At 40.6% G+C, this 27,309-nt stretch overlaps 1 protein-coding gene across 8 annotated transcripts in view; it reads left to right on the top strand.

Annotated features, from left to right (window-relative positions):
* The first annotated feature begins 283 nt into the window (after positions 1-283).
* ARID1B (AT-rich interaction domain 1B) overlaps positions 284-27,309 on the top strand; it is a 387,469-nt gene continuing 360,443 nt past the window's right edge. For 7 of the 8 annotated variants that reach the window (XM_060753632.2, XM_060753630.2, XM_060753628.2 and 4 more), the window contains exon 1: positions 284-2,491. In XM_060753632.2, coding sequence (XP_060609615.2) covers positions 908-2,491 — 1,584 coding nt within the window. In that variant the 5' untranslated portion in view covers positions 284-907. Of the gene's footprint in view, positions 2,492-4,766; positions 4,859-27,309 lie in introns of those variants that run through there. The other variant, XM_067465905.1, reaches the window with a different exon arrangement.

The following is a 27,309-nucleotide window of genomic DNA, read 5'->3' as shown; positions in this document are numbered from 1 at the left end:
CACTCCGCTCCCCGGATTTGAACCTGTGACCTTTCAATCAACAAGCTCAGCAGCTCAGTGCTTTAACCCACTGCGCCATTTTAATTATTGCATTGTTTTTAAGTGTTTTTTGCACTACAAATAAGATATATGCAGTGTGCATAGGAATTCTTCTTTTTTTTCATATTATAATCCGGCCCTCCAACAGTTTGCGGGACTGACCTGGCCCTCTGTTTAAAAAGGGGACCCTTCCCTGTTCTATGTGGAAGGGTCTAAAAGCCTCATGTTTCCTCGTTTCTGCCGAGCTCAGCGCTAGAGGCCAGGCGGGCTTTCCCTTCCTCTCCTCCTCCTCCTCCGCAGAATCCGGGATCGGAATCCACTCCGCGTTTTCCATGCGGCCCAGTCTCTCAGCAGAAGTGGATCGTAGTGGTTGGAGCTCCTTTTCTCTCTCTCTCTCTCTGTCCTTCCTGCCATGCACGCTGGGCCAGATCGGCGCAGCCAGACGTGTATTTAGTTATATTTACCCATATCCGGGTTCAAAGCGGGGAAAGAAAGACAGAAAGAGAAAGAAAGAGAGAGAGAGAGAAAGGAAGGAAGGAGAGAGAAAGGAAGAAAAGAGAGAGAAAGAAAGGAAAAGTTTTATTGACTCCCCCTCAAAACCCCCTCCCAAAATAACTTTCCTCGTGAGAGCCCACCACGGGCGTCCTTAATTAAGCAAGGACTCAGCCAAGGAGGGGAGTTGAACTCAATATGGAATAACCAATCTATTATTTTGGGTTTTTTTTGGGTGGGTTGGCAAACAATCCGGCGTCCCACTTATTGTGGGGTTTGTGTTTCCCTCTCCTCTTGGGGTTTCCCCCTTTTTCTTTCTTTTTTGCGTCCTTATTTATGACTATTTCCTCCCGGAGTGAGCCATGTTGCCTTGATCATGGCCGCGCAAGTGGCGGCGAGGGAGAACAACCGAGGCAGCAAGAGCCCCTCTTTGCCGGGAAACAACACCAGCAGCAGCAACAGCAGCAGCTTAAGCCAGGACTCTCTGGGCGCAGATGGGACGAACAGCAACAACAAGAGCGGAGGCTTAAACAACGTGGAGCTCCACCAGCACCACCACCACCTCCTCCACCGCCGCCTCCACCATCATGAGCTGAGCGCGGCCAATAATGCAACTCCTTCTCCTCCTTCGAATCACAACGCAAGCAACATCATCGGCGGTGGCGGCTCTTCTCCCTCGGAGGCGCTTCTCAAAGAGTCTCCCGGCTTGTTCGCGGCGATGGAGGCCGGCCTGGCGCCCAACCACAAGCTGAAAGGCGTCGGGGGCGACCACCTCCACGCTCACGCGGCCTCGCTGCCCTTCCAGCTCCGGCAGGCCTTGCACAGGAGCCCCTTCCAACCGCAGCAGCAGCAGCAGCAGCAACAGAGTCACAACAGCAACGGCGGAGGCGCTGCTCAGCCTGGCAGCGCAGACATGGAGCCGCCTCAAGAGCAGCAACATGGAGGCCACGAAGGCGCTTTGGGGGCCCCCAACCAGGCCGGGGCGGCCACGGGGAAGGCGGCGAGGGCCTTGAAGAAAGGAGGGGAGGAAGCAGACGCGGAGAAAATGGGACCAGGAGGAGGAGGAGGAGGAAGTAGTAGTAGTGGTGGCAATAGTGGAGGCCCCTCCGCCGCCTCGGAGTTTAATAGCTATTACAGCGGGAGCAACAACAACAACGGCAACAGCGCCTCCTCTTCTTCCTCCTCCTCCTCTTCCTCCTCCTCCTCCGCCAGCCGGGCCGGGCCTTGCTTTGATCAACATGGCGGACAACAAAGCCCCGGGATGGGGCTAATGCTCCCCGCGGCAACGGCAACGGCGGCAGCAGGAGTAACAGGGGGGCCTCTCAGCATGGAGCCCGCGCCCCACTCCCACGACGCCTTCGCCCACGGGCACTACAACCACTACGCCTACGGGAGGCCTGGAGCTGGAGCAGGAGGAAGCGGAGGAGGAGGAGGAAGCAGCTATGGGAACAGCCCGTCCTCGGCCTTCGGGGTGCTGGGCTCCCCCAGGCAGCTCCCTCCGCAGGGCATGATGCTGGGCCCAAGCGGAGGAGGAGGAGGAGGAGGCGGCAGTAAGGGCTTCCAGCGCTTCCCGGGCCCGGCGCAGCAGCAGCAGCAGCAGCACCCCTCGGGAGCCACGCCGACCTTGAACCAGCTCCTGACTTCGCCCAGCCCCATGATGCGGAGCTACGGGGGCAGCAGCGGGTACCCCGAGTACGGGCACCCGGCCCCGGCGGCCCCGCAGCCCCAGCCCCCCTCCACCCAAGCCGCCGCCGCCGCCGCCTCTTCTTCCGCCTCTTCTTCTTCTTCCTCCTCCTCCTCGGCGGGGCTGGCGGGCAAGGACGGGGGCCCGTTCGGGGCCAGCAGCGCCAACGCCAGCCCGGCCTGGCCCCCCGCCGCCGCGCCACAGCGGGGACACCCGGCCATGAGCCCCGGGGCCAGCACCGCCGCCGCCGCCGCACAGGCCCTCGGCAGGAGCCAGGTAAGCATTCCCCGCCGCCTCTCCCTCCTTCCTTCTTCCCCTTTTGACTTTCCACGCCTGGCTTAGCGAGGGACACTGTCTCAGCCTCTTTCAGGCCACAGAGAGCTGGGCTGGGCTGGCTCCCTTCGTGGAAAACAAGAGCTTTTTGTGTGAGGCAAGACTTGCACCACCTCTCCACCCAGACACACGCTCAGGGCCCTGTGGAAACACAGCCCCATATCCCAGAATATCGAGGCAGAAAGTCCCACATTATTTCCACAGCCCCACAGCTTTGTGTGTGGCAACCCTTGCACCATATACCTACGCAGACCCACACTCAGGGCCCTTCCACGCTGCCCTATATCCCAGAATATCAAGGCAGAAAGTCCCACATTATTTCCACAGCCCCACAGCTTTGTGTGTGTAGCAGCCCATGCGCCACATACCCACCTAGACCCACACTCTGGATCCTTCCACACAGCCCTATATCCCAGAATATTGAGGCAGAAAGTCCCATATCATTTCCACAGCCCCACAGCTTTGTGTGTGTGGCAACCCTTGCACCACATACCTACCCAGACTCACACTTGGGGTCTTTCCACAGCCCCACAGCTTTGTGTGTGTGGCAACCCTTGCACCATATACCTACCCAGACTCACACTCTGGGCCCTTCCACGCTGCCCTATATCCTAGAATACCAAGGCAGAAAGTCCCACATTATTTCCACAGCCCCACAGCTTTGGGTGTGTAGCAGCCCATGCGCCACATACCTACCTAGACCCACACTCTGGATCCTTCCACACAGCCCTATATCCCAGAATATCGAGGCAGAAAGTCCCACATTATTTCCACAGCCCCACAGCTTTGTGTGTGTGGCAACCCTTGCACCACATACCTACCCAGAGTCACACTGGAGGCCCTTCCACACTGCCCTATATCCCAGAATATCAAGGCAGAAAGTCCCCCAATATCAGCTTTGAACTGGAATATAGGGCAGTGTGGACTCTGATAACCCAGTTCAAAGCAGATATTGTGGGATTTTCTGCCATGGTATTCTGGGATATAGGGCTCTGTTGAAGAGCCCCCAGTTCACATTGCCATATATTCCAGTTCAAAGCAGATATTGTGGGATTTCCTGCCTTGATATTCTGGGATATAGGGCTGTGTGGAAGACCCCCCAGTGAGGGACACTGTCTCGCCCCGTTCAGGCCACAGAGGGTTGGGGTGGGGTGGTTTCCTTCATGGAAAACAGCTTTTTATGTGTGGCAACCCTTTCACCCCATATCCACCCAGACCCACACTCAGGGCCTTGTGGAAAAACAGCCCTATATCCCAGAATATCAAGAAAACCCCACAATTATCTGCTTTGAACTGGGTTGTGTGAGGGCCCTTCCATATAGCCCTGTATCCCATAATATAAAGGCAGAAAATCCCACAATATCTGCTTTGAACTGGGTTGTGTGAGTCCACACTCAGATAATGTGGGATTTTCTGCCTTGATATTCTGGGATATAGGCAATCTGTTTATCCCAGATTGCCTGGCAGTGTGGACTCATATAATCCAGTTTGAAGCAGAAAACCTGGGATCAGATCCTGGGAGATAGGGCCTGTCTGGAACCCCCCCCCCCCCCCCCTTCATTCAAAGCAGATATTGTGTGATTTTCTGCCTTGATATTCTGGGATATAGGGCTGTGTAAAAGGTCCCCCAGACCCACACTAAGAGCCCTTACGCACAGACCTATATCCCAGGCCCCTTCCACACAGCTGTATAAAATAAAATGTTATCTGCTTTGAACCGGGATATATGGCAGTGTGGACTCAGATATTCCAGTTCAAAGCAGATATTGTGGGTTATTCTGCCTTGATATTCTGGATCATATGGAGGTGTGGAAGGGCCCTCAGAATATCAAGGCAGAAAATCCCACAATATCTGCTTTGAACTGGGTTATTTGAGTCCACACTGCCGCCTTCAAAGCAGATATTGTGGGATTTTTGCCTTGATATTCTAGGATATAGGGCTGTGTGGAAGGGCCCTCAGTGTCTCCACTCTTTATTAGGTCAGAGAGAGGCCTGTGGTGGTGGAGTGGCTTTTGTTTTTTCCCTCCTTCGAAAACCAGGCCTTTTCTGTGTGTGTGACAATACACCAGACCCACACACCCCACCCATGTTCCTCCTCCAGGCTTATTAGGAACCCGAACACACACACACACCAGGCCCAGAGGAAAAGGCCCTTCGGAGCAGGGAAAGGGAGGAGGAGGAGAGCCTTTCCAGGCTGGGCTGGAGGTCCTTCTTCCCCCTTCTTCCTCTCAATCACTACACAACAACAAAGATCTGTGCTTTTGAGAAAACTGGGAGGAATTGGATCCTGAAAGGCAGCAAGAAAAGTGTGTAAGTCTCCTTGGAGGGTTGTGTAGCAGTGAAAGAGAGAGAGAGAGAGAGAAGCTTTGTTGTGCCCTAGTTCTTTAGATGTCCTTCTCTTTTTTCCTCCGCTTTTTCTCATGTCTTCTTAACCTATATTTTAGAAAAGAGGAGCCGAAAAGCATATGAAATGTAATGCGAAACACATTGCAATTCGCCCTCTTCTGTGCTTTTTGTCTTAACTGACAAGGCCTGCGACTATTCCTTCAGTGTTTTAGGAGACCGACAATTTCCAATTCGTGTTATTAATCCAACAAGTGATCTGATCGATAGGTGTGGGGTGGGGATTGTCCATTGTTGGTCAAAGTTGCCTTTGTGTCGCCTTTGAAACGCGGGGGAAATCGGGCAGAATCAGGAGCGATGTGGCTGTGTCTTTCTCCACAGCCTGAGCGTAAAGAGTGACTTGATCTTCTTTGCAAGGTTTGGAATTTGAATTGTGGAGGTAAACTGGCTGTAATAGTCTCCAGACAGCTGCCTCTGAGTTGACATCTAATCTGCCATCTGATTGGCTCCTCTCTCACCATTGGGCATTTAGCATTGCTGATGTAAATAGAATTGCTGAGCAGTACAGTCACAAAAATTCTCGCCACAAATAATAACGGAGCACTTTTGCTCGCCCAGGCAAGGTTACACATTCTTAGAGGAAGCTGAAATAATTGGCAGGCAGCTTTAGATAGATGACAGTAAGAGGAATTTGGCAAACCATCGATTAAAAGAAAAATCCCATTCACTTTGGGGCGATCGCCTGTAACCTGAATTGCTTTTCATTCTATTTTGATCAGCTCTGAAGGCTGCCTTTAATCTGAAAGATGGTTAAATATTTTGATCACAACATTTTTAATCGTTTGGTCTTTTGACAAGAAAAACAATCCTACAATGTGCCATGAAAGTGTATGTTGAATTTATATGAGACGTTGGAGTGATTTAGTCTAAACCTCATTCTCTGTATTGCATTACACATTATTTATTTTTTAACATCATGTATAAATGGTTTTGATTTGTGTGCTTGTTACTTTGTATGTGTTCCCCACATTTTAAGGTTTTCTTAGTCTCTTGATTTAGACAAGCAGAATTGCTTAATGTCATTTTTTAAAATTTAATTAAAATGATCAACCTTATAAAATCTTTTTTTAAAGCCTGTTTTGCATTTTAATTCCATAGATCAGAAACAGGAAGTATCATGCTTCATTTAATTCTTTTGATTTGAAAAATAAAACACAAGCTTATGCATTAATGTGTGAATTATGTTAAAAGGTAATAATAACATGTTTCGCTTTTACTGAGGAACATTTTCCTTCCTCAGAAACATATTTTATTATGAATTGCTGAATCTTTGAGCATGCTTTAAATGATAGGATTAAAATAAATTCCTACGTACACCCTTCGGTACTCCAAAAAGCTTAATTTCAGACTAAAAGACATTTTAAAATGGCTTAAGTACTGAACAGTGGTTATAGTAGTGAGTGGCTGAATAATCAAAACAAATATTTTGAATCCTGGACTGACTGAAAACATATGTGTCTATTGTTTACAGATGATTTCTCTAAACATTTTAGTTTTCCCCTTCATCCCTTTACACAGATAGTATACATTCAAGGAGTTAATATTTTCTCTTTTGAATTTTCTGAGGTAAGGGGTTGCTAGAAACCATTAGGTAATGAATCTGTGTATGTATAATCCCTCGTAATTTTCAAAGATTTGCTTTGTCTCCTTTGTTTTAAACAATAGGCTGTTTAAACATTTAGTTTTCAGAAGGAAAAAAGGCACAGCAAGCTGACTTTTAGATACATTAGACATTTATCTGCTGTTTCTCTGTGTTAGGAATTGTTAGAAGTATTTATTTTTTATTGGAGTGAGGAAAAAATCATTATATATTTATTATGACCTTTTGAAAAACCAATTTCCAGTTAACTACTTCACATCCTGCTTGTAGTAGCAAATATCTGTTTGATACCATGATGTACTGGATGCGATTTTTGAAAGGTAATTTTGGCAGTTTTTTGTTCTTTGATGCAATATTTCAATACGCTAATATTATTGTTTAGAATAACCATGATTAGTTAATATTTTTTTCCATTTTATTGCTCTGGAGCTGCTGGCCAACAGATAAATAGCCTTAAGGAAATAATTGACGTAAACAACCAATTTCTATTTAAAATCTGTATGTTATTGAGACACAAAATATACTGTTTCACCTGCTTTTCTTACATTAAAAATTCTAAAAAGAGGTATGCCTTTAGCTATTGTATTCTGTTGGTGACGGCCCTAAATGTTTCAAAGACGTGGAATGAAACATTTACCATCACATGCAACATGAGCCTGATACTCTGCAAAATGCATGTATATTGTATCTGTTTATAAAGGCACGTGTGTGTGTGTGTGTGTGTTCATGTGCGCGCATGTATGTGCATATTAATGAGCAGCCCTGAATGTACAGATGTGCAAAACACAATTGGTGATTCTAATCATAACCAATTTAACCTTTCCCATTAAATAAAAAGAAGGTAGAATGCAATGTACTAACATTATTGCTGCTTACTGCCTTTTAGTATTGGGGAGTTGGGTTCTAGAATCGGCAAGATTTTCTGTCTTATTTGCTGTATATGAAATTAAATAAAATTTGAGTACTGTTTTAATTTTCGTAGCACTTGTCCATTGCAAAGGCATCTATCTCCCATTGCAGGAAAAGGGAAAGAAATACAAATTCCTGACTAACTGAGTCTAGGATGGTATAATTAGGAGAAACATGTAATCTCATCACCTCTTATTTTATATTTTGTCAATTTTGCTGTTGATTGGCATTAACCCTAGGAATCATCTGATTTGTTTCAGTTTAAATTGTAGTTCACATTGGAGGATATCGTACATACTAGAATATGAAGACATGTAAATTCAGTACTACATGTTCACTGAGTTTATTGGGTTTTTTTACAGAATCCATCAAGGTTGGCTGGTTATTAAACAAACCAGTCCAACGTCTGACTTAAAAAAAATAAAAATAAAAGTATGGTTATTCTTGTTGTTTAAGTGGTTTCATTATTAAGAGAGTTCCCCCAGCAAGTCTGTTTAGGCTAGCTGTATTGCGTCTTGTCAGAGCTTTGTTTTAAATAAGGGCTGAAAGACCAGGACTGTGCATCAGAGAATTCTGATAAATGCTTGTGGATCTATAGATTATTAGCAGACCAGTGGGAGAATATAACTTGCTTTGCACTATATTTGTACATTTCTAATCATAACAACTAAAGAGAACTTGTAAAGGAACAATATCAAGAATTAATAGCATTTATTGTTGCTTATTATTACATTATTAACATTGTGGGTTCATTCGTGGTTGCTGGTTGCAGTGTTAATAAGATTGGTGGAATATTACATTTTCAGTAGGGATATATATATGTATGCAATATTATTGGATCTAGAATTAATGATAAAATAGTTTCCTTTGTGCAGGATTTCCACTGTCGGTTATGTTAGAAGCAAACTTAAATCTTGTGCTTACAAGCATTGTCGAATAAGGCTTCGACAATACTTGTGCCCCCCCCCCCACCCAAAACATATAAGACTATAAATGTGTTTGGATTGAATTAAGTAAGGAATAGGCACCATAACACATAAATGCTTCAATAAAAACATAGGCCGCAGTTACAGCGTGAATGGACTGTTACAAGCCACTGCTTACATGAAAACTGATGTTTACAACAACCGTCTCATTTTGGTAGATGATGAAAGATTGCCGAGGAAAAGGGGTATCTTCTCCCACCCTTCAGGCAAGTAGTTGCTTTAGCCATTTATCTGGCATGTATGAGGATATGAAGGTTGCTTTTTCCTTCCCACGTGCATCACTTTTGGGGATGCATATGTTGAGATTTAGAAGGCACAAAAGATTGTTTAAATACAATGGACCACTCTTACTAGACTGGATTAATTCACATTGTAGAACAATCTTGCCAGCAGCCTTCGTTCTTTGTGTGTTTGTTTCTTATTGCCAGAAGTAAAATTAACATGTCGAGGAGAAAGCCCTACGATTGTGGGAAAGGGAGAGTCAAATTCCTAGGTAACGTCATCATCCGGTTTTTAGGAACCTTGGTGACCAGCCACGTGGGGTGTATTCAGGCATGTGGATCTTGCTTACTGAACATATTAAACCTAGTGGGAGTGACCTGAAATGTTCATGAGCAGCACGTTTTGTGGCAGTGTTATGTGTTTTGATTTCTATAATTGCCTTCAAGCTTGTTAAAGCACTGGTGCTGCATCTCTGTGTGATTTTAAAATGTGTCAAATATTAGGAGATACTAAAGATTCTCTGTGGATATGTAAAGAAGGGCTACCTCACTTGCTGTGCTCGCTCAAGGCTTGAGAATTTCAGATCCCAGAAGTGTTTAGCTGTGGTAGGCTAACCTGTTTGAAATAAATTTTAGCATTGTGATTATTATATTTTCTTGTAAATCTGAATTTTTCCATGTTGGGGCTATTTACACAGCTCCTAATGCTTTTTTTTTTTTTTAAGATACAAGGATGCTGAAAGTATCTGAATTAATTCAGGTTTACTTTGTCAATATGCCTCAGTGCTTCTGAAATTTGATTTTAAAATGGAGATAGAAATAATTCACTCCCCAAAGAGTAAGTACTTGTCCTGTCTTGCTGGTATTTTTCTCATATATAAATACTTGCTTTCAGACCTGAGGTTCTGCATAACTAATTTCTCTGCATAGTATGAGTGATTTGCTTATTTGGCTGCCTAAATAAATAAATAAACCCTTGCCTGTGAAGATCAAGACAGTTTTTATGGAACCATATTGATAGAATTTACCTTGCTTGAATTTTAATAGTTAAAATCCTATTTTTACATTCACAACCATATTCTTTTTCCCACATTGCAATTTAGGTCAAAAGAGTGTTGTTAAAAGCTATTCCTTTGACTGAAATTATGACATGGAAAGAAGCTTATACACTTGAGCAAGAAAGGCATAGAGATCCAAAATGCTGCCAATTCCCGGAGCCTTAATTTACCAACATAAAAAGAACTGAAGATGGTGTGTTTTCTTGGTTGCGTCACAAATCTCTCAAGTTAGATGACTTGGGAGCTTAGCTTGGGGAACCCATTTCAATAGATTCAGAGTCAGAGAGATACTGTTCACAGGTTCCAGAGGTTTCTTGGCACTTTAAAAACTAATACATTTATTATGACACGTGTTTTCATGGACTAAGGTCTCTTTCCTCTGACATATTTATCAGATGTAACTTCATGAGATGTTCCTATGTAATTAATTATTAAGGAAGGTGACAGATCACACGGGACATTTTCTAAGCACAAGAGTCTTTCAATATGTCTATTGGCATGCATTTATTACAGGGAGAAAGTAATATTGCTAGAGAAAAATTACTAGAGAAACATATTTGTCACATGACTAAGCTTTTGGTGACACCCCCCCCCCCCGAAATTACATTTGTGGTAGGTTAGGTGCTAATGTTTGAAAGTTTTACTTTATACATAAAAATACTTCAGATTCATTTATGAGATAGACTATTTCAGATTTTGTCTACAAGATGGAGATCTTGAAAAGACAAAGGATATTTGGACCCACAGTGTTACTTTGCATGAAGATTACCTTTTAGTTTGATAAACTATATAAATGAACTATATATCCATGTATGTGTGTTTGTTTGTGTGAAAAAACAAGCATGAGAATCCGATTTTGCAATGGAAAAGATGTCTTTGTTTGCCTTGTGACAGTAGCACTTTTCTTTATATCTAGTGAGTTTAGAGGAATAGGATTTCCCTGTCTATTCTTTATTTCCGTTAGGAAAACATAAGTTGGATTCTACTGAATTCCAGTTCTCAGTTTATATTTGCCATTTTCCATTAGTTTACAGATTTGGGAAAATGTTAATTATAATTTAAAATAGATGCTGCGTAAAATATTTGTTGTATCTTATTTTTGAGTTGTGACATTGTTATAGTATTTTAACAGTTTATATAATAGTAAATAGTATTTAGCAGTTTATATAATTTAAATCATGTAAGTTAATAAAATTAATGGTCAGGTAGGAGAACTGGTGACCGATCTACTTATTTATCTAGAAAAGAAATGGAACTACACTTCTGGACTTAAGACAGAAAAAAAACCAAGTTAGAATAGTTTAAAAAAATTAGGTAACTATGTATACGTCATGTTTTACCTCCTACATGATAGCCCTTTGTTTTACAATTTTACTTATTTTAAGAATACATTTATTTCCTCCTTGTTTCTCTCCTTACATTGTCTAAAAAATCTGTTTATATGTCTGGGATTTCTCCTGAGATATCTTGTTTCTATTGAAAAAAAATCTATCCATTCTGCATAGGTTCACTATTTTATATATTTTACAATACGTGCTCTGGGCTATATTTCATAGGAAGGAGTTGGCAGGCAAAACTAACACTAAAAACACTATGAATTTCACGGATTGCCATAGCTTGACAGGCGACATGAAGATGTGTATGTGTGCATGCACAGACACATGATAAGAGTGTTCAGATCAGAGATTTAAAAAATATTGAGTATTCTGATGATGTCCTGTAGAAGAAATGAATGAAACACTTTGCACATTTGGTTACACTTAAGTGTTGTTGATGATGACAACAACTGATTGTTTCTCTTGGTAAAGTAAATGTATGATCCATTTGCCTTTACAAAACCTTTCTGCCATAAAACAGGGGTTTTCTGGGCATTCGTTTTCCTTATTTAGAAATAATTACATTTAAAATCAGGAAAAATTGATACGTATTGTGAAAATACTTACTGTAATGCTAAGTAAATCGTTCCTATCCCACCATTTCTGATTGTCATGCACAGCATTTCCCTTCTAATGTTTCCATCATTATTTCGCTTACACAAATGCATCTACTATGCTTTTATATGCTAAAACATCATCAAATCTTACTTTTTAACATAGAAATCAGAAGGTTTAACCATGATTACTTATTTTAGCTAAAGCCCAATAAGGTTGTTAGTTGATGATTTCAAAGTATGACTCTAGTGGAACTTTATGTCTGTTCCAACCAGTTCTTGATTTAGATCTACCTTCCCCCTCAAAATTGGAATGTTCAGAATTAAATAAGATTTTCCTGTGATCTATTGTTAAAATAAGGAGCCCCTGGTGGCGCAATTGAGTTAAACCACTGAGCTGCTGAATTTGCTGACCGAAAGGTTGGCAGTTCAAATCCGGGGAATGGGGTGAGCTCCCGCTGTTAGCCCCAGCTTCTACCAACGTAGCAGTTCAAAAACATGCAAATGTGAGTATCTCAATAGGTACTGCTTCTGCGGGAAAGTAATTCCGCTCCATGCAATCATGGCAGCCACATAACCTTGGAGGCATCTACGAACAACACTAGCACCACCCCCCAGAGTCATACACGACTAGACTTTATTGTTAAAATACCAGGTGCTGTGTGAATTGTTCTTAAGAGTCAGTGGCTTTGCAGAATTTGTATGGTAATATATATAATCAGAATTGTTCTTAGCTAAGACGTCTACATGTGAGTCTGTGATTTCAGGGGAAAACAATATGTTTTCCTTTTCTTCTAGCCTCCTTTTCTCTTTGAGGCTACATTCCTGTGCCTCCATACTTGGAAGGATGTCCCATAAAGCCCAGTGAGATGTACTTTTTGAATAAAGCTTTTCTACTAAATTCCAAAATTGTTTTTATGCCTCAAAAGTCGTGATTGTGAGAGACAGTAAAACCTAGAGTAATAAGACAGGCCCCATCCCTCTCCTCCTTTCGTAAGGGCTTGAAGACAAGCTTTTGAGAACTACTAGTTCTAGCTCAACCCCAGATATTGTTGAATATGGGCAGCCACAGACTTTACCTATTATTTGATGTTGACTGCTATAGCACTGCACCTAATTTCCCGGGCCCTCTAGAAATTGCACTAGCCTTGGCCTGGCCTTTTTAAATTGCCTTGAACAGGCAGGATTATTTTAAATATATATGTGATATTGTAAATTTTATGCTTATATTGCTTTGTTAATTGTTGTTTACTCTGATGATGTTACTTGGAAACTGCTCTGAGTCCCCTCGGGGAGATAGTAGTAGTAGTAGTAGTTGTTGTTGTTGTTGAAAACCGCTCTCTGATAGTAGGTCATGCTTCTGAAAGGTGTATGGATAGTCTTATAAAAGGTGTTCTTACTATATTTTGCCAAGAAGGTTACTAGTCAAATACCTGTAGATCTCTTCTAATTTAGATCTACCTTGTAGGTGAGACCGAGCAAAATAAATACACCAACCATGGATGGTGGCTGATTAAAGTCGTAGTCAGTTTGACACAGTGTCTGCCTGTCACGGTGAACTGCATTTGGCTAGTTGGTCCCAAATGGTGGCAGACATAGCTGTCATTGTTGTATTCCTTCAAGTCATTTCCAGCTTATGATGACCTAAAGATAAACCTATCACTTGATTTCCTTGGCAAGATTTGTTCAGAAAAAGTTTGCATTTTTCTTTATCCTAGCGTCATAGAGTTGGAAGAGACAATCCAGTCCAACCCTCTGCCAAGAAGTAGCACCCCTCACAGGTGGCCATCCAGCCTCTGCTTAAAAGCCTCCAAAGAAGGAGCCTACACCACATTCTGGGGCAGAGAGCTCCACTGCTGAGTAGCTGTCACAGCCAGGAAGTTTTCCCTAAGGCTGAGAGAGTGTGACTTGCCCATTGTCACCCAGCAAGTTGCTGCGACTGAGTGGTTTCCAAAGTCATAGTCATACACTGACATTTATTTATTTGTTTGTTTGTGTTATTTGTATACTGCCCTTCTCAACCCCGAAGGGGACTCAGGGCGGTTCACAGTGTTGGCAATAATTCAATGCCATCTATAAAAAACAGTATAAAACATTAAAATGGACCCTCCCCTGATAAAGCATTAAACATTATTAAACACCTTCCATAAAATAACATCACAAATCTTACAAAGGCATAACCGCTGTCCATAAACAGTTTCTATAGCACACTGGCCTCTTTATTATTTCCTACTAAAGAGAGAGTGAGAGAGATAAAAATTACATGAGAATTGCATACTATTGTTACTTCAAGACTGTATGAATTATTTTTTTGTGCTTATTACTTGAAAATTCTTCAGGCACATACAAACTGCTTTATGTAGGCATAACCTGTTTAGCCAAAAAAGTACACATAGTGATAGAAGGGCTGGAAGAAAGAGGTATTTTTAGGCCTATGCTGTTCAGCATTATTTCCAACCCCCATTGGAAAATAGAGGGAGAAACCGTGGAGGCTGTGACAGACTTTGTATTTCTAGGTGCAAAGATTACTGCAGATGCAGACTGTGGCCAGGAAATCAGAAGACGATTACTTCTTGGGAGGAGAGCAATGTCCAGTCTCGATAAAATAGTGAAGAGTAGAGACATCAGAGTGGCAACAAAGATCCGCCTAGTCAAAGCCATGGTATTCCCTGTAGTAACCTACGGATGTGAAAGCTGGACCTTAGGGAAGGCTGAGCGAAGGAAGATCGATGCTTTTGAGCTGTGGTGTTGGAGGAAAGTGCTGAGAGTGCCTTGGACTGCGAGAAGATCCAACCAGTCCATCCTCCAGGAAATAAAGCCCGATTGCTCACTGGAGGGAAAGATACTAGAGACAAAGTTGAAGTACTTTGGCCACATCATGAGGAGACAGGAAAGCCTAGAGAAGACAATTATGCTGGGGAAAGTGGAAGGCAAAAGGAAGAGGGGCCGACCAAGGGCAAGATGGATGGATGGCATCCTTGAAGTGACTGGACTGACCTTGAGGGAGCTGGGGGTGGTGACGGCCGACAGGGAGCTCTGGCGTGGACTGGTCCATGAAGTCACGAAGAGTCGGAGACGACTGAACGAATGAACAACAACAACAATTGGTGGCAATGCTGGAATAATAAAATATAAAATAAATGTTCATTTAATGATATCATTTGTTATAAATTGCAGAAATGGTTTGGGTCCAGTAATAAGTACTGTGTTTCTGACCTAGCATATTCTTACTTTCAGTTGACTTCCCATCTTTTCTTTCATATATTTTGTTTAAATATATAGTTATGCTTATTTATTCATAACTAATATGTTAGGAGATATAATGAATCACTCTCTAATTTTAAAATGGAATAAAAGACTTTTGGTGTGGCCTGTATTTCTATAATTTGTTGGCTTTATTTTGCTATCTATATCTTGATCCTATTGTCTGCTGAGATCGATGTCATGAAAGTGCTAAAATTTCAGTTGGAAATGCTCTGTGGTGTTCTTAATTTAATGTGTTCCATATATTTAGAGGCATTAGCTTTGGAGCCACAGTGTAGTCATTTCCATTCTGTCTTACTCAGCAGTATGAAACCTCCTCCAAAGGGTGTGAGTGGCATAATGTTTTTTTGATGCATCAGCATCAAATTTGTAGGTACCAGAAAAACAAGCAATATTTATTTCAGTCTAGTTGTGGAGGACAAAGTGTTGGTGTGACCACTTGTATTTTATACTTTTTCTAATCCATCTGTATGTGAGATTGCCATTTTGCAAGCCGTGGATACATGAAATTGAAATGTATCATATGTTAGATCTGAAAACTCCAGTGGCGTTCACACAATTAGAAATTATTGTGGTGGACAAAGTTAATTTCATTTTGCAGTTCCTGTAATAAATAAAGATAGAGCAGTTGATTTTCTTGGCACAAGTAGTTCCCAATGTTCTGTTCAGGTATATTTGCTGTGATGTATATAGTTAAATATTATTTATATTCCTTAGTTTGCAATAATTCCTTTTTTTACATGTAGGGAATAGCTAGTCTCCGCTAAAGTCATTTTGGTGTGTCGTCCCCCCCCCCTCCATTCCCCTGGACTCAGTCACACAGTACAGGAGGGGTGGGAGGGAAGAGAGGCTGGTGCCTGGAATCAGTTCAAAATATGGTATATATTAGCATCTGTAAAAGTTTCTCACATGGAGCAAAGTGGTTTGCTTGCATGGCATCACATGATCAAAATATTTTTACCCTTGGTGCTGCCAGAAGCTATCTATTGCTTTTCAACAATCTCAGTTGTTGGGCGCCATGCCAAGATGTTTAAGGCAGCCCCTTACATGAGCTGTTCCATTCTTAACCTCCTTGACTGAAGTGCCGTGACCTTCACATATGTAGATTAGCCATGTGCTCTGTGAATTGAAACTTGCTGCCTCAGGAAGAAAGGAGGTTTTTTTCCCCCCTTTCTTTTCCTGAGGGAATTTGACAGCCATTCATCCCTGACCTGGGCAGAGGTAATGCAAGGAAATTGGATTCAAATGGAATGCATATATAGATAACACACAGGCAGTATACAGAGACAAGTAGCTCTCCTGCCTGGCAGAGGGAAGAATAATTCACTGACAAAGATAAGCTGCTGATTTGGATGCTGTGAAAAAGAAGCGTAAAAAGAGAAGTTTGAGAGCGTATGTTTTTGGCTGGCTGTGGCAAAACACTATGATAGTGTGTTGGTATATAGAAATAGCTTCTTACTAGAGTATGGATTTATATAGGATAATCCATCCATTTTTATTTCCCAATAACACTAAAATGTCACTGTCATTTTTAGTAATTGAGATATAGAGCACAGAATTGTACCCATTGTGAATCAGTGGGTTGTAATGGTTTGAGTGTTGGATTATGATTCTGGAGACCAGGGTTCATATCCTCACTCAATCATGGAAACCCATCAGGTGATCTTGGGCAAGTCAAAATTTGGGGAGGGAAAAGACAACGCCACCACTCATCAAAATCAGTGAAGACAACCTAAACTAGAAACATAGTCCTAAATATCTGGAGAGCATCATGTTGGGCAACACTGTTTTAGCAAATGCAAATGGTAATTAATTTTTAACTTGGTGGGAAGGAGTTGAGCTCTTTCTTTTTCTTTAATTTTCTTTCTCCCTGGCCAATTTGAGGGATAGGATTGATAGAAAATATAGCCAATCTCCCCTTTGCTTATTTGGGCAGTTGAGTTATTGTTACAGGAAAAGTATATGTATTTTTGTTGCATTTTGGGGATTTCTTTTGTTCTGCAAGGACTACTACTTGTGAACAAATCAAAGTGGTCAAACTTAATATTCTTTACCTCCTGTTTATAACATTTATTTGTAAATGTATCAAATTAACGCAGTTTGGTCCTATTTTAATTACCGCAGCTCAATGCAATGGAATCCTGGGAGTTTGGGAAGTTGTGGCTCCCTCTGGCCAAAAAAAAAAAAAAAAACCTGAGAGACCTCATCCGTTTTTTAAAATAAATTCATTTTTGAAATTAAATGTATTTATTTATATCCTGCTTTATCTCTAAATACGGAGACTCAAAGTGGCTCACAATAAAAAGAAATTACAGCTTAAAATATACCAATATACAAATTTGTAAATGTAATATTCAATATACAATATACAAATTCGTAAATGTAAAAATTCAGTTTTTGGAAAAGGCACCAGAGAATATTTGATAGTGTGTGATAGGAAATGATCAGCTATTCAAAAGCATCTAGAAAAAAAACCTTTTTGCAGTTTTTGGTATTGCACATGCACACTGTATTTATTGAAAATTTCTTTCAGATCTTCAAATGCATTTGAGCATCCCCATTTAATTTTAGAACAAACAGTTAAAGGTGGGGTTTTTTTTATCTTAGCCTTTGCTATCTGTAGTAGAGTGTCTTTTTGCCTTATGCTAGATCTTTAACTCAGCAGGGTAACTTGAATTAATTAAAAGCATTCCACCATATTTAATTTATACAAGTCCAAACTTAGTTGGATTCTCATTGTGGAGAGGGAAAGTGTAAGACCTTGGACATCAAAATGTGATCCCCCCAATTGTTTTAGCTGCACTTAGCTTAAAAAATACCATACATATTTGGTGTGAGTTACAGTAATACTTTTCAAAGTCCTTTCATGGTGAGCATGCAACAAGGCATCAAAATAAGATACCAAAGCCAAGGGCATTGTTTCCTTTTCCAAATGTTTTGATGTACATCTTTCTCTGCTGCCTTCCAGTCTTTGTCATCCTCCCCTCCTTAAAATCTTTTTATTTCTCAAGCTTGCAGCACCAGAAGAGGAGTAGGGTTCAATCCAGATATTCAGATGCAGTTCTCTGACAAGAATATAGCACAATCTTTGGCATAAATAACAAAACAAAAACAATCTCCAAAACCCTTATCTCAATATGTATTTGATGTAAATACATTTTCTTCTAAAAAATACATTACTTTTAGCGCTTTTATGAAAAAGGAATTGGTTTATTTTATGAGGTTTTTCAGCCACCCTGAATTCTTGTTGCGAGACAGTGTTCATGGCAGTTGCTTAAAGCTCAGCTGAATCACATACAATATGAACTTAAGTGTGAACAGTCTAGAATTGAAAAATACAAATTTTAAGTTCTTTGAAAACAATTCAGTTTAATATTTAACCCTCATAATATTCGTAGAAAATAAATTCAACATAGTGTTAGTGTGTGGTAGTACTATATAAGGATTTTCACCTGGGGGATGCATGACAGTGGCAGGTGCAACCAGAGCTACATTGATTCATTTATCTACATATTCTCATTTCTTCCTCCCATGTGATGGAGAGAGGGAGAGGACAGAAACTCAAAGCATGAAGAGTTGGTGAAAAGAAGAGGGAAGTAAGAAAATGCACTCACCCAAATAGCCAGGATTTCCAGTTATAGAAACTGTGTAAATATGGCCAACATGACACAATTAAAATGCGTATTTCGTGGAAGTCTTGGGAGAAGGATATATAAATTGACCTGCTGGTGGGACCTGGGAAGTCAGCAGTCCTGGGGAAGGTCTCTGACATGAGCTAGACAAGAAATTTTGTGAGCATTCTGCTGTTTGTCTCAGTGCTTGATATGTGTTCTCTCCTTGAGAACTTCTGGTTGTAGGTCCTTTAGGTTCATGTAGAATCAGGGCCCCAGATTGGTGAGCTAGGTGTTAACAACTAAGGAAATTCCTACTCAACATGGAATAGAAGCCATTGGAATGTTTGCTCCATGGTGGTCTGGCCATGAAGATAGAATTCATTCTGCCATACTTGCATCTGAACAGTTTGTGTGGCAGAGCTGTCTCAAGTGTTCTGGCCCAGAAGAGAATGCAGATCTACAATTGCCTGGGATAGTTTTGTGTAATTGCTTAGATGCACTGTGAATTAGTTGCTGCAAGCACAGGTCCAGGTGATGTAAGTTTGAACCTCCTCCCCCCCCCCCCCCCCCGGGCTTGGAAATGTTTCTATTTGAGCAGCCTTCAGGAACCTTGGAGATAAGTTAGTTATTGCTTCTGTGCTGGATCCTTTCTCTTTGTAGCTCATTAAAACTCTCAGAATGGGCTGGCTACAGTGGTGGATGCTGAATTCTTTGTTTTGGAAAGATAAGGCCTTTTTTTTAAAGTTATCTCTGAATTCACCATACTGGACAATTATTGACTACTCTCCAAGATTTGGTTTTTGGAAAAGGCACTGTAGAATGTGTGATAGTCTTGCATCTCTATAGGTTTGTTGATAAAATAGTTTAGATCCATTACAATTTTGTTTCAGACATGGTTATGGGACAGAGATGACCTTTGTGGACAACCCGTGGTAGAAGCTATGCAGTGGTGATACATTTACTTGATCTCTTGGTGTATTTCATACCGTGGTATCCATCTTGATGGCCTTTCTGGGATGAATCTTTGAGGTTTTGTTTTACAATGGATCAGTTGTGGGTTCTTTTGTAGGTAAATTCAGAAGCATTGAGTGATTTCTGCTTGACAACCAGGCTGCTAGCCACAAGGTTTATTTCTGTCCCCCATGCTATATAATATATACTGGCAACTGCTTTGAGGGGCTGTCAGAAATTTTTGAATTCATTGCTTAAGAGTATGTTGATAGCAACCAACGCTTTCTCTCCTTTGCAATTTTCTCCAAAGAAGCAGACTTCTAGCAAAAAACAGTATTTGGTAGCTGTTATTAGGCTGTGGGTGAACAAAATGAAGGTTAATGCAGACAAGACAGGTGTTATGGTCAATGAAAAGGCAGATTAGAAATAGCAATTCAACCTGTATTTCAATTGAAAACGCAACTATAAAACTTGCCTTTATTTCTGGATGCTCAGGTCTATATAGTATCCAGAGGTGTCTTCTACACAGTTGAAACTGCCATGGCAGCGGTGTCTTCCTAATCTGAGACCTTTGACATTGTTCTAAAAATACGCATTTTTCTGGATATAGTGGCACATGCCTGGTTGCTTCTTTGGATCAATGTAATCTCTTTTGGTTGGGGATGTCTTCTGAGAGTGTATGAAGACTTCAGTGAGTTGAAGATATTTCCTCCTGACCTCTGACCATGGCTGATTTCAAGAAGAAGAGAAACGTGTCGTCTTCTTAATATATACTTAGTATATAGTGAAAGCAGCCGCAGGAGAAGGGATCATAATAATGGCTTCATTGACTACTGGTCTGCTTCTTTATGGCTTGGTCAGGGCTGTCTGGAGGTCTATGACTCCCCTAACTCACCTTGGTTTTGAGGTCTTCCAGTGAAAGCTTTTGATTACACTCACAGGCATACTTATAGAGGACTGATGAAGGCCTTCGGAATAGCTCTTTCCAAGTAGTGGACTACAAGGCTGTCACCTTGCTGATGGTAGGAAAATACTTTTTGTTCAGCTCACAACTCACTGCTGTAAAAGGATCCATTACTGGGGGGAGTGAACCTTCTCTTGTTATGTTTTCAAATTATTATAATTCAGTGCTTGATTTTAATTTAAAAATGCAGTACTGTTTTTCCTTATTGTTCCTGAGTAGTTTTTAGCTTTCTCTGATTTTAATCTTAAGTCCTAGGCTTTCTTAAGTCCTGTAGCCAGGGAAAGGTAAAAGATTAAAATAAACTAAAATCTTTGCTGAATATCTAAATATCTAAATGATACTTGAACCATTTGGTACCTTATGTTGCTTGCTAGCCCACATCCTTTGCACAAATAAGTCCTAGTTATCTGTTAGGAGTCTACGTCTTGCAAATCCTGACTGTTCAGTATGATTGAAAATCATGAACAAAAGAGGAGGCCCAAGAGGTTGTGTATAAAAGTGGAGCTGCCATAAGGAGCCTTGGATGAGCTGCAGAATAGGCAAAGCTTGATAAATATGAATTTGTGGGCCATATTGAAAGATTACAATTGGATTAGGCACCTGGACATGATTTATGGAATTCCCAGTGCTATAGAATGATGATGACAGATTTCACTTTTCATAAATGACAATAGAAAAAAAATGTTGGTTGTCTGATCACTCTTCTTTCATAGTACAATAGACTCTCAGTTAATGGGAACTCAAGCAACTGGAACTCTCAAGCAACCAACAAAATTTAACTAAAATTTCATACTGTTTTACAACACTGTATTTATAATACAGTAAATATGCCACATTAAGTAAAGTTTGTCTTTAGTCATCTTTTAATTACTGTATTTTAGTACTAATATCAAGTGAATATAGGGTTATGGAATATTGTAGTTTCGTATGAGGGACAGTATTTGTTAGATCTATTTTTAATAGAAACACTCAAGCAACCAGAAACTACATTTATTTATTTGTTTGTTTGTTTATTTAAAACATTTATATTCCACCCTTCTCACCCCGAAGGGGATTCAGGGCGGAGCACAGCATATACACGGCAAACATTCAATGCCGGGACACAAATTCACATACAATTAAACATTAAAACATTTATCAAAATATTAAAATATACAATTTAAAACCGTCCTAGTCATCCGCATCAAATCTAATTGGCCCGGCCATCTTTCCTATTGCCACTTTATTGCCCTGTCCCGAAAGCTTGGTCCCACAGCCAAGTTTTTACCATCCTTCGAAAGGACAGTAGGGAGGGGCCAACCTGATCTCACCGGGAAGGGAGTTCCGTAGCCGGGGAGCAATCACCGAGAAGGCCCTGTCTCTCTCGTCCCCACCAATCGTGCCTGTGACAATGGCAGGACAGAAGGCAGGCCCTCCCCGATCTTAATCTCTGTGATGGTTCATAGGGGGAGATGCGTTTGGACAGGTAATTTGGGCCAGGGCCATTTAGGGCTTTATAGGACAAAGCCAGCACCTTGAATTGTGCCCTGTAGCAAACTGGCAGCCAATGGAGCTGGCGTAACATGGGAGTTATACAACTCCCATGTTACGCCAGCTCCATTGACTGCCAGTTTGCTCCCTGTATGTCGCCCCAGTTATTAACCTGGCTGCCTCTCGTTGGACTATTTGAAGCTTCCGAGCAGTCTTCAAAGGCAACCCCATGTAGAGTGCGTTGCAGTAGTCTATCCTAGATGTAACGAGAGCATGGACCACCGTGGCCAAGTCATTTATCTGGATCTACCAATCTGCATGGATACCGGTTTACTGAGAGTCTGCTGTATTGTTTTTTTTAAAAAAGGGTAAGGATTCATGAAGACTTTCACGAATAATGCCTTAAAAGTATCAGCATACATTAAAGGGAAGCACTTCCATGCACATTTGCAAACTTGCTGTGAAAGTGCCCCTTGCAGTAGTTAACCCAGGCCAGTATTGATTAGGTAAAATCTTTACTCCTGAATAGATTGAAGTAACTAGTTCAGAACTGTGCTTTTATATATTTCTGCTGGAACTCATCTGCTATTTTAATAATACTTCTTCTGAAATGCTTGTTTTTGAAATACTACCAAGACTTATGTTGGAGATGTATTTTCTTTAGCAACACTTTTCTTTGTGTGTCATTTTTACCTGCCATATATAGAAATCTGCATATGTGAATATCCACAATTGGGCAATAACTTCATAAGGACCAACAAAAATGCCACAGTAGGATGTATACTTTCATATTTTATGACATTTTAGTTGCTCCTAATAAATGTATTGTTCAGTTGTCTCTTTTGTTTTTTGCTTGTCATAGACCAGCACAGTTATCTTTTTTATTGCTGTTGTGTTTTCTATCTGAATATGTAACACTTCAGTTAAGGCATGCGGTAACTTTTGAATCATATTAATTCTGTCATCTTATGCTAGTAATGCATTTGTGTGTTCGGAATGGAAATTATCTTTATGGACACAAAGAAAACGGGTTGAGCAGTGTTTTAAGAGTAGATGTAGATTAAGAGTAACTATTGATTACTAGATGAAACTAATCCAATTTAAAACATCTTTACAAAATAAATCCCCTTTATGCCACAAACTTGCCTCCTAATCGTATACTCAGCAAATTGTACATGTTTATTTGGAAGGTTGTTCTATCCCAGTTAAGTATATAGCGTATTGCAGCCATAGAATTCCAAAGCTATAAATATATTTCTGATTTGTAGCACTAACATGAAAAAACAAACAATCTTTCTGTTGCTATTTGCAGTTTTAACTTTAGCCAGCATGAAGTATGGTGTACTGTATTTTAAAACTTGTTTACCTGATAAAACTCCGACCTCAACCCTAATGCCCAAAAACTGTCTCATCCCTTCCCTTTCTCTCTCCCTCTCTCCTTCTGCCTTTTCTCTGTGGTTCATGTATATGTAAGCAATATATTGCCACTTCAGCTAACACATTTGAATGGACTGATTTCCAAGAGATCTGTGTTTATAGTGTTTGCTGAGACCTTTGGCATTGTTATAAAAATATGCATTTTTCTGGAGACAAGAGGTGCTTTCTCAAGGTTGTCTGAAATGTTTTAACTTCAGTAGCAAATGAGGTGTGAATCAAATTGTCAGATGGATGGATGCCAAATTATTTCAGCTCTTGCTGTTTAAAGTAGCTGGGAATGTACTAGGAAAGGTGTGAGCCTAACAGATAAATGTGTAAACAGCACCTATCTCCTTCACTATATCTAGTTTCTCACCATTTTTCTTTATACTATGAAGACCTAAATTTGTGTGGGGAGATGTCACATAGTGTTAGTTTATATAGCTCTGATAGGAGGGGGAATAAAAAACTGCACAGGATGTATAAAAAAAGAGGGGATATAAACAACTTCAATTTTAGTAAATTCTCCTTCAAATGTAAAGGGTATCAAACAACAGTTTAGAATTTTTTGTATGAAAGTCTGGATGAATTTTTTGCAGGCATTTGATATCTTGCAGAATATAGTTTGATAGATAGAAACAAGGCACTTGCCCGAATGTAACTTAATATGTTCCTGGTTTAATGATACAGCACCTTATCCTGCCTTTACACCTAAACTATTTCCTGAACATTTTTTATCTATGTAATTTACAGTGAACCCTTGGTTCTAGGATCCCCATGAATACCATATTCCATGGATACCCAAGTCCCCATGGTATAGAATGGCATATCAAAATGGTATGTCCCTTATATGAAATGGCCAAACAAACGTTTTCCTTTTGGAAGTTTTTATTTGGAATATTTTAAAGCTTTAATTATACTCCAGAGTACACTTCCACCAGGCTAAATTGCCCACTGTATTTGAACTCTGTGATCCATCTGAAATTTCTCTGAATTATGGTTTGGATGATGGCTTGAATACATTGCTTCCTAAAACTTAATTAACAAGTTATGTGTACAAAGATTTCTCTTTTGAATTGAATCATCTATGCAAGCAGTTCCCAAACTTTTTTCAGTCATGGAGTCCTTCAGGAAAAAAAGATTCCCCATAGAACCCTAACTCTGTCCATGATTTCCCCAAAGAATCCTAACTCTGTCCCTAAGTTCTTCCTCTTTTCATCTACTCCTATTGCCTGGGTGTTTTGTGTAATGTAGCATATGCTAATAGCAGGATTACCAGTTGCTGTTAGGCCTAGCTTGAATCAGAGTGCATACACTTGCAATTAGAAACTCCTTACTATATCATAAAACGGTACAATTCCCAAATTAGATAGAATCATAGACTCGGAAGAGACCTCATGGGCCATCCAGTCTAACCCTATGCCAAGAAGCAGGAAAATTGCATTCAAAGTACCCCCAACAGATGGCCATCCAGCCTCTGTTTAAAAGCCTCCAAAGAAGGAACCTCTATCACATTCCAGGGCAGAGAGTTCCACTGCTGAACAGCTCTTACAGTCAGGAAGTTCTTCCTAATGTTCAGATGGAATCTCCTTTCTTGTAGTTTGAAGCCATTGTTCTGCATCCTAGTCTCCAGGGCAGCAGAAAACAAGCTTGCTCACTCCTCCCTATGACTTCCTCTCACATATTTATACATGCCTATCATGTCTCCTCTCAGCCTTCTCTTCTTCAGGCTAAACATGCCCAGGTCTTTAAGCTGCTCCTCATAGAGCTTGTTCTCCAGACTCTTGATCATTTTAGTCACCTTCCTGTGGACACAGTAGTCCAGGCATGGTCTAACCAAGTCAGAATAGAGGAGTTGCATGACTTCCCTGGAGCTAGACACTATACTCCTATTGATGAAGGCCAAAATTCCGTTGGGTATTTTTGCCACTGCATCACATTGTTGGCTCTTGTTTAACTTGTTGTCCATGAGGACTCCAAGATCTTTTTCACATGTACTGCTCTTGAGCCATGCATCCCCCATTCTGTATCTTTGCATTTCATTTCTTTCTGGCTAAGTGGAGTATCTTGCATTTGTCTCTTTAACTTCATTTTGTTAGTTTTGTTCCATCTCTAATCTGTTAAGATTGTTTTGAATTCTGCTCCTGTCTTCTGGAGTATTGGCTATCCCTCCCAATTTGGTGTCATCTGCAAACTTGATGATCATGCCTTCTAAGCCTTCATTTAAGTCGTTAATAAAGATGTTGAACAGACAGAGGCCCAGATCGGAACCCTGCGGCCCTCCGCTTGTCACTTCTTTCCAGAAATTGTTCCAAAGAAAAAGTTTTTAAAAACAATTTCATCCCCTATCCAAAACAGTAAGAAAACTTGTGAAGAGTTAAACCTCTCTATTAGGTCACGTGTGTAGCACTTTCTTGTTTAGATTTATATACCCAGATCGTGTCTACCTCTATACCTGTTGGATTAGTCTAGTTGAAAATGCTCCAGAATTCCTCTGTTGCTGCCCAGAAAGCCCCTGTACCCTTTTGGCCATCCAGGCTGAAGGCACATTGAGGCTGTTTCTACTGTGTCATCATCAGTAAGCAGCTTTCTCCAGGAGACCTGCTGGCAATGTCACATTTCTGGTCACATGGTTTGGCCCCTTGGTGTGACATCACCAGAAATGTGATGTCACCAGGAAGGCTTTGGGAAGAAGTTGCTTACTGGTAACAACTCATTTGGAGTTGTGAATGGTGAGTGGATTAGATCCATTCTGATCCAACTATCCATATTTCCAAATCTTCTAGATTATTTCAGAGCTTCCTGGAAGCTCTGGAACGAATCCTACATTCTGTTGACCCACATTAACAACTCAATGCAGCGGTTCGGCTGCTGGAAATTAAGCCATGTGGACTTTGTGTACTTTACTTTGGCCATGTAGACATAACCTCAGTTGCAATTCAAGTGCCTTTCTGACGTTAATTCAAATGTGAATGGGAAGAACTCACTCTATTGTGTTGGGTTTAAGTGATTTTCTAATCACGTGGTTTGCTAGTTATTTTTATTTTGTGGCCTGCACAGAATATAGATTACTTTCTTCCTTTTATGTCCCACCTTACTCTCACGAATGGAAGTCAAGATGGCTTCAAATTATAATCATTCTACATATTTATGTAGAACAAAAAAAATGCAATAATCGAACCCATAAAATTAAAACAAAATAACTAAAATAATCAGATTTTTTTAAAAAAAAAGTAAGAAAGGAATGTACACTATCCGCTCCGTTAGAAGCTATATTTGTTAACAGTGAGGTCATTTGTGGAAGGTGGAAACTGGTGAAGCTCAATGAGACTATGTCTCTGTCAAGGAGCAGAGAAACCCTTTCCCTCCAGCATGATTGTGGAATTACTTTCTGTGGGAGGTTAGCCCAGTCTCTTCTTTGCTCTCTGCAGACCTGCATTTAATGATTAATTAGCTGCAGGGAGTAATTTTTATTATGCTGTATTTTAAAACTTTATTGTTTTGTTTTTAGACATTATTCAATTGATAAAGATAGAGCTATTAAATAAAAAAATGTCTTGAGGGTAAACCTAGGGTCTTCGCTACAACTTCTTATGGAATGTCGCCTGAATAAGAGAAATTGTCAGACCATCAGAATTTTTAATTCTCCTAACTACCGATTTTTCCATCATTTTATAAATGTTGTAACACACTCTGCAAACCTGTTTATCCTTTTCTTCTTCCTTTTTGTGTGTTTTACAACATCATGAGATTTTTTAAAAAAATCTTGCATTCCACCTACCTTTGTCTGTCTTTATTGGTGGTGTTTCCTCTATTTTTCTGAATTTATACCAGCAGTTTGAACACATGCCATTGCTCAGCTTTCTGGCAAATGGCTGTAATGTTTCATATGAAAACGGCAGAGTTTAACAGACAGAGGTGACATAGTGTGTTGAGGTCTTCATGTAGTAAGTTGAAGTCCACGTTAAGATTCTA

The sequence above is a fragment of the Anolis sagrei genome, chromosome 1 (genome assembly GCF_037176765.1).
Source record: "Anolis sagrei isolate rAnoSag1 chromosome 1, rAnoSag1.mat, whole genome shotgun sequence".
Lineage (NCBI taxonomy): Eukaryota > Metazoa > Chordata > Lepidosauria > Squamata > Dactyloidae > Anolis > Anolis sagrei.
This window is presented reverse-complemented; position numbering and strand designations above follow the sequence as displayed.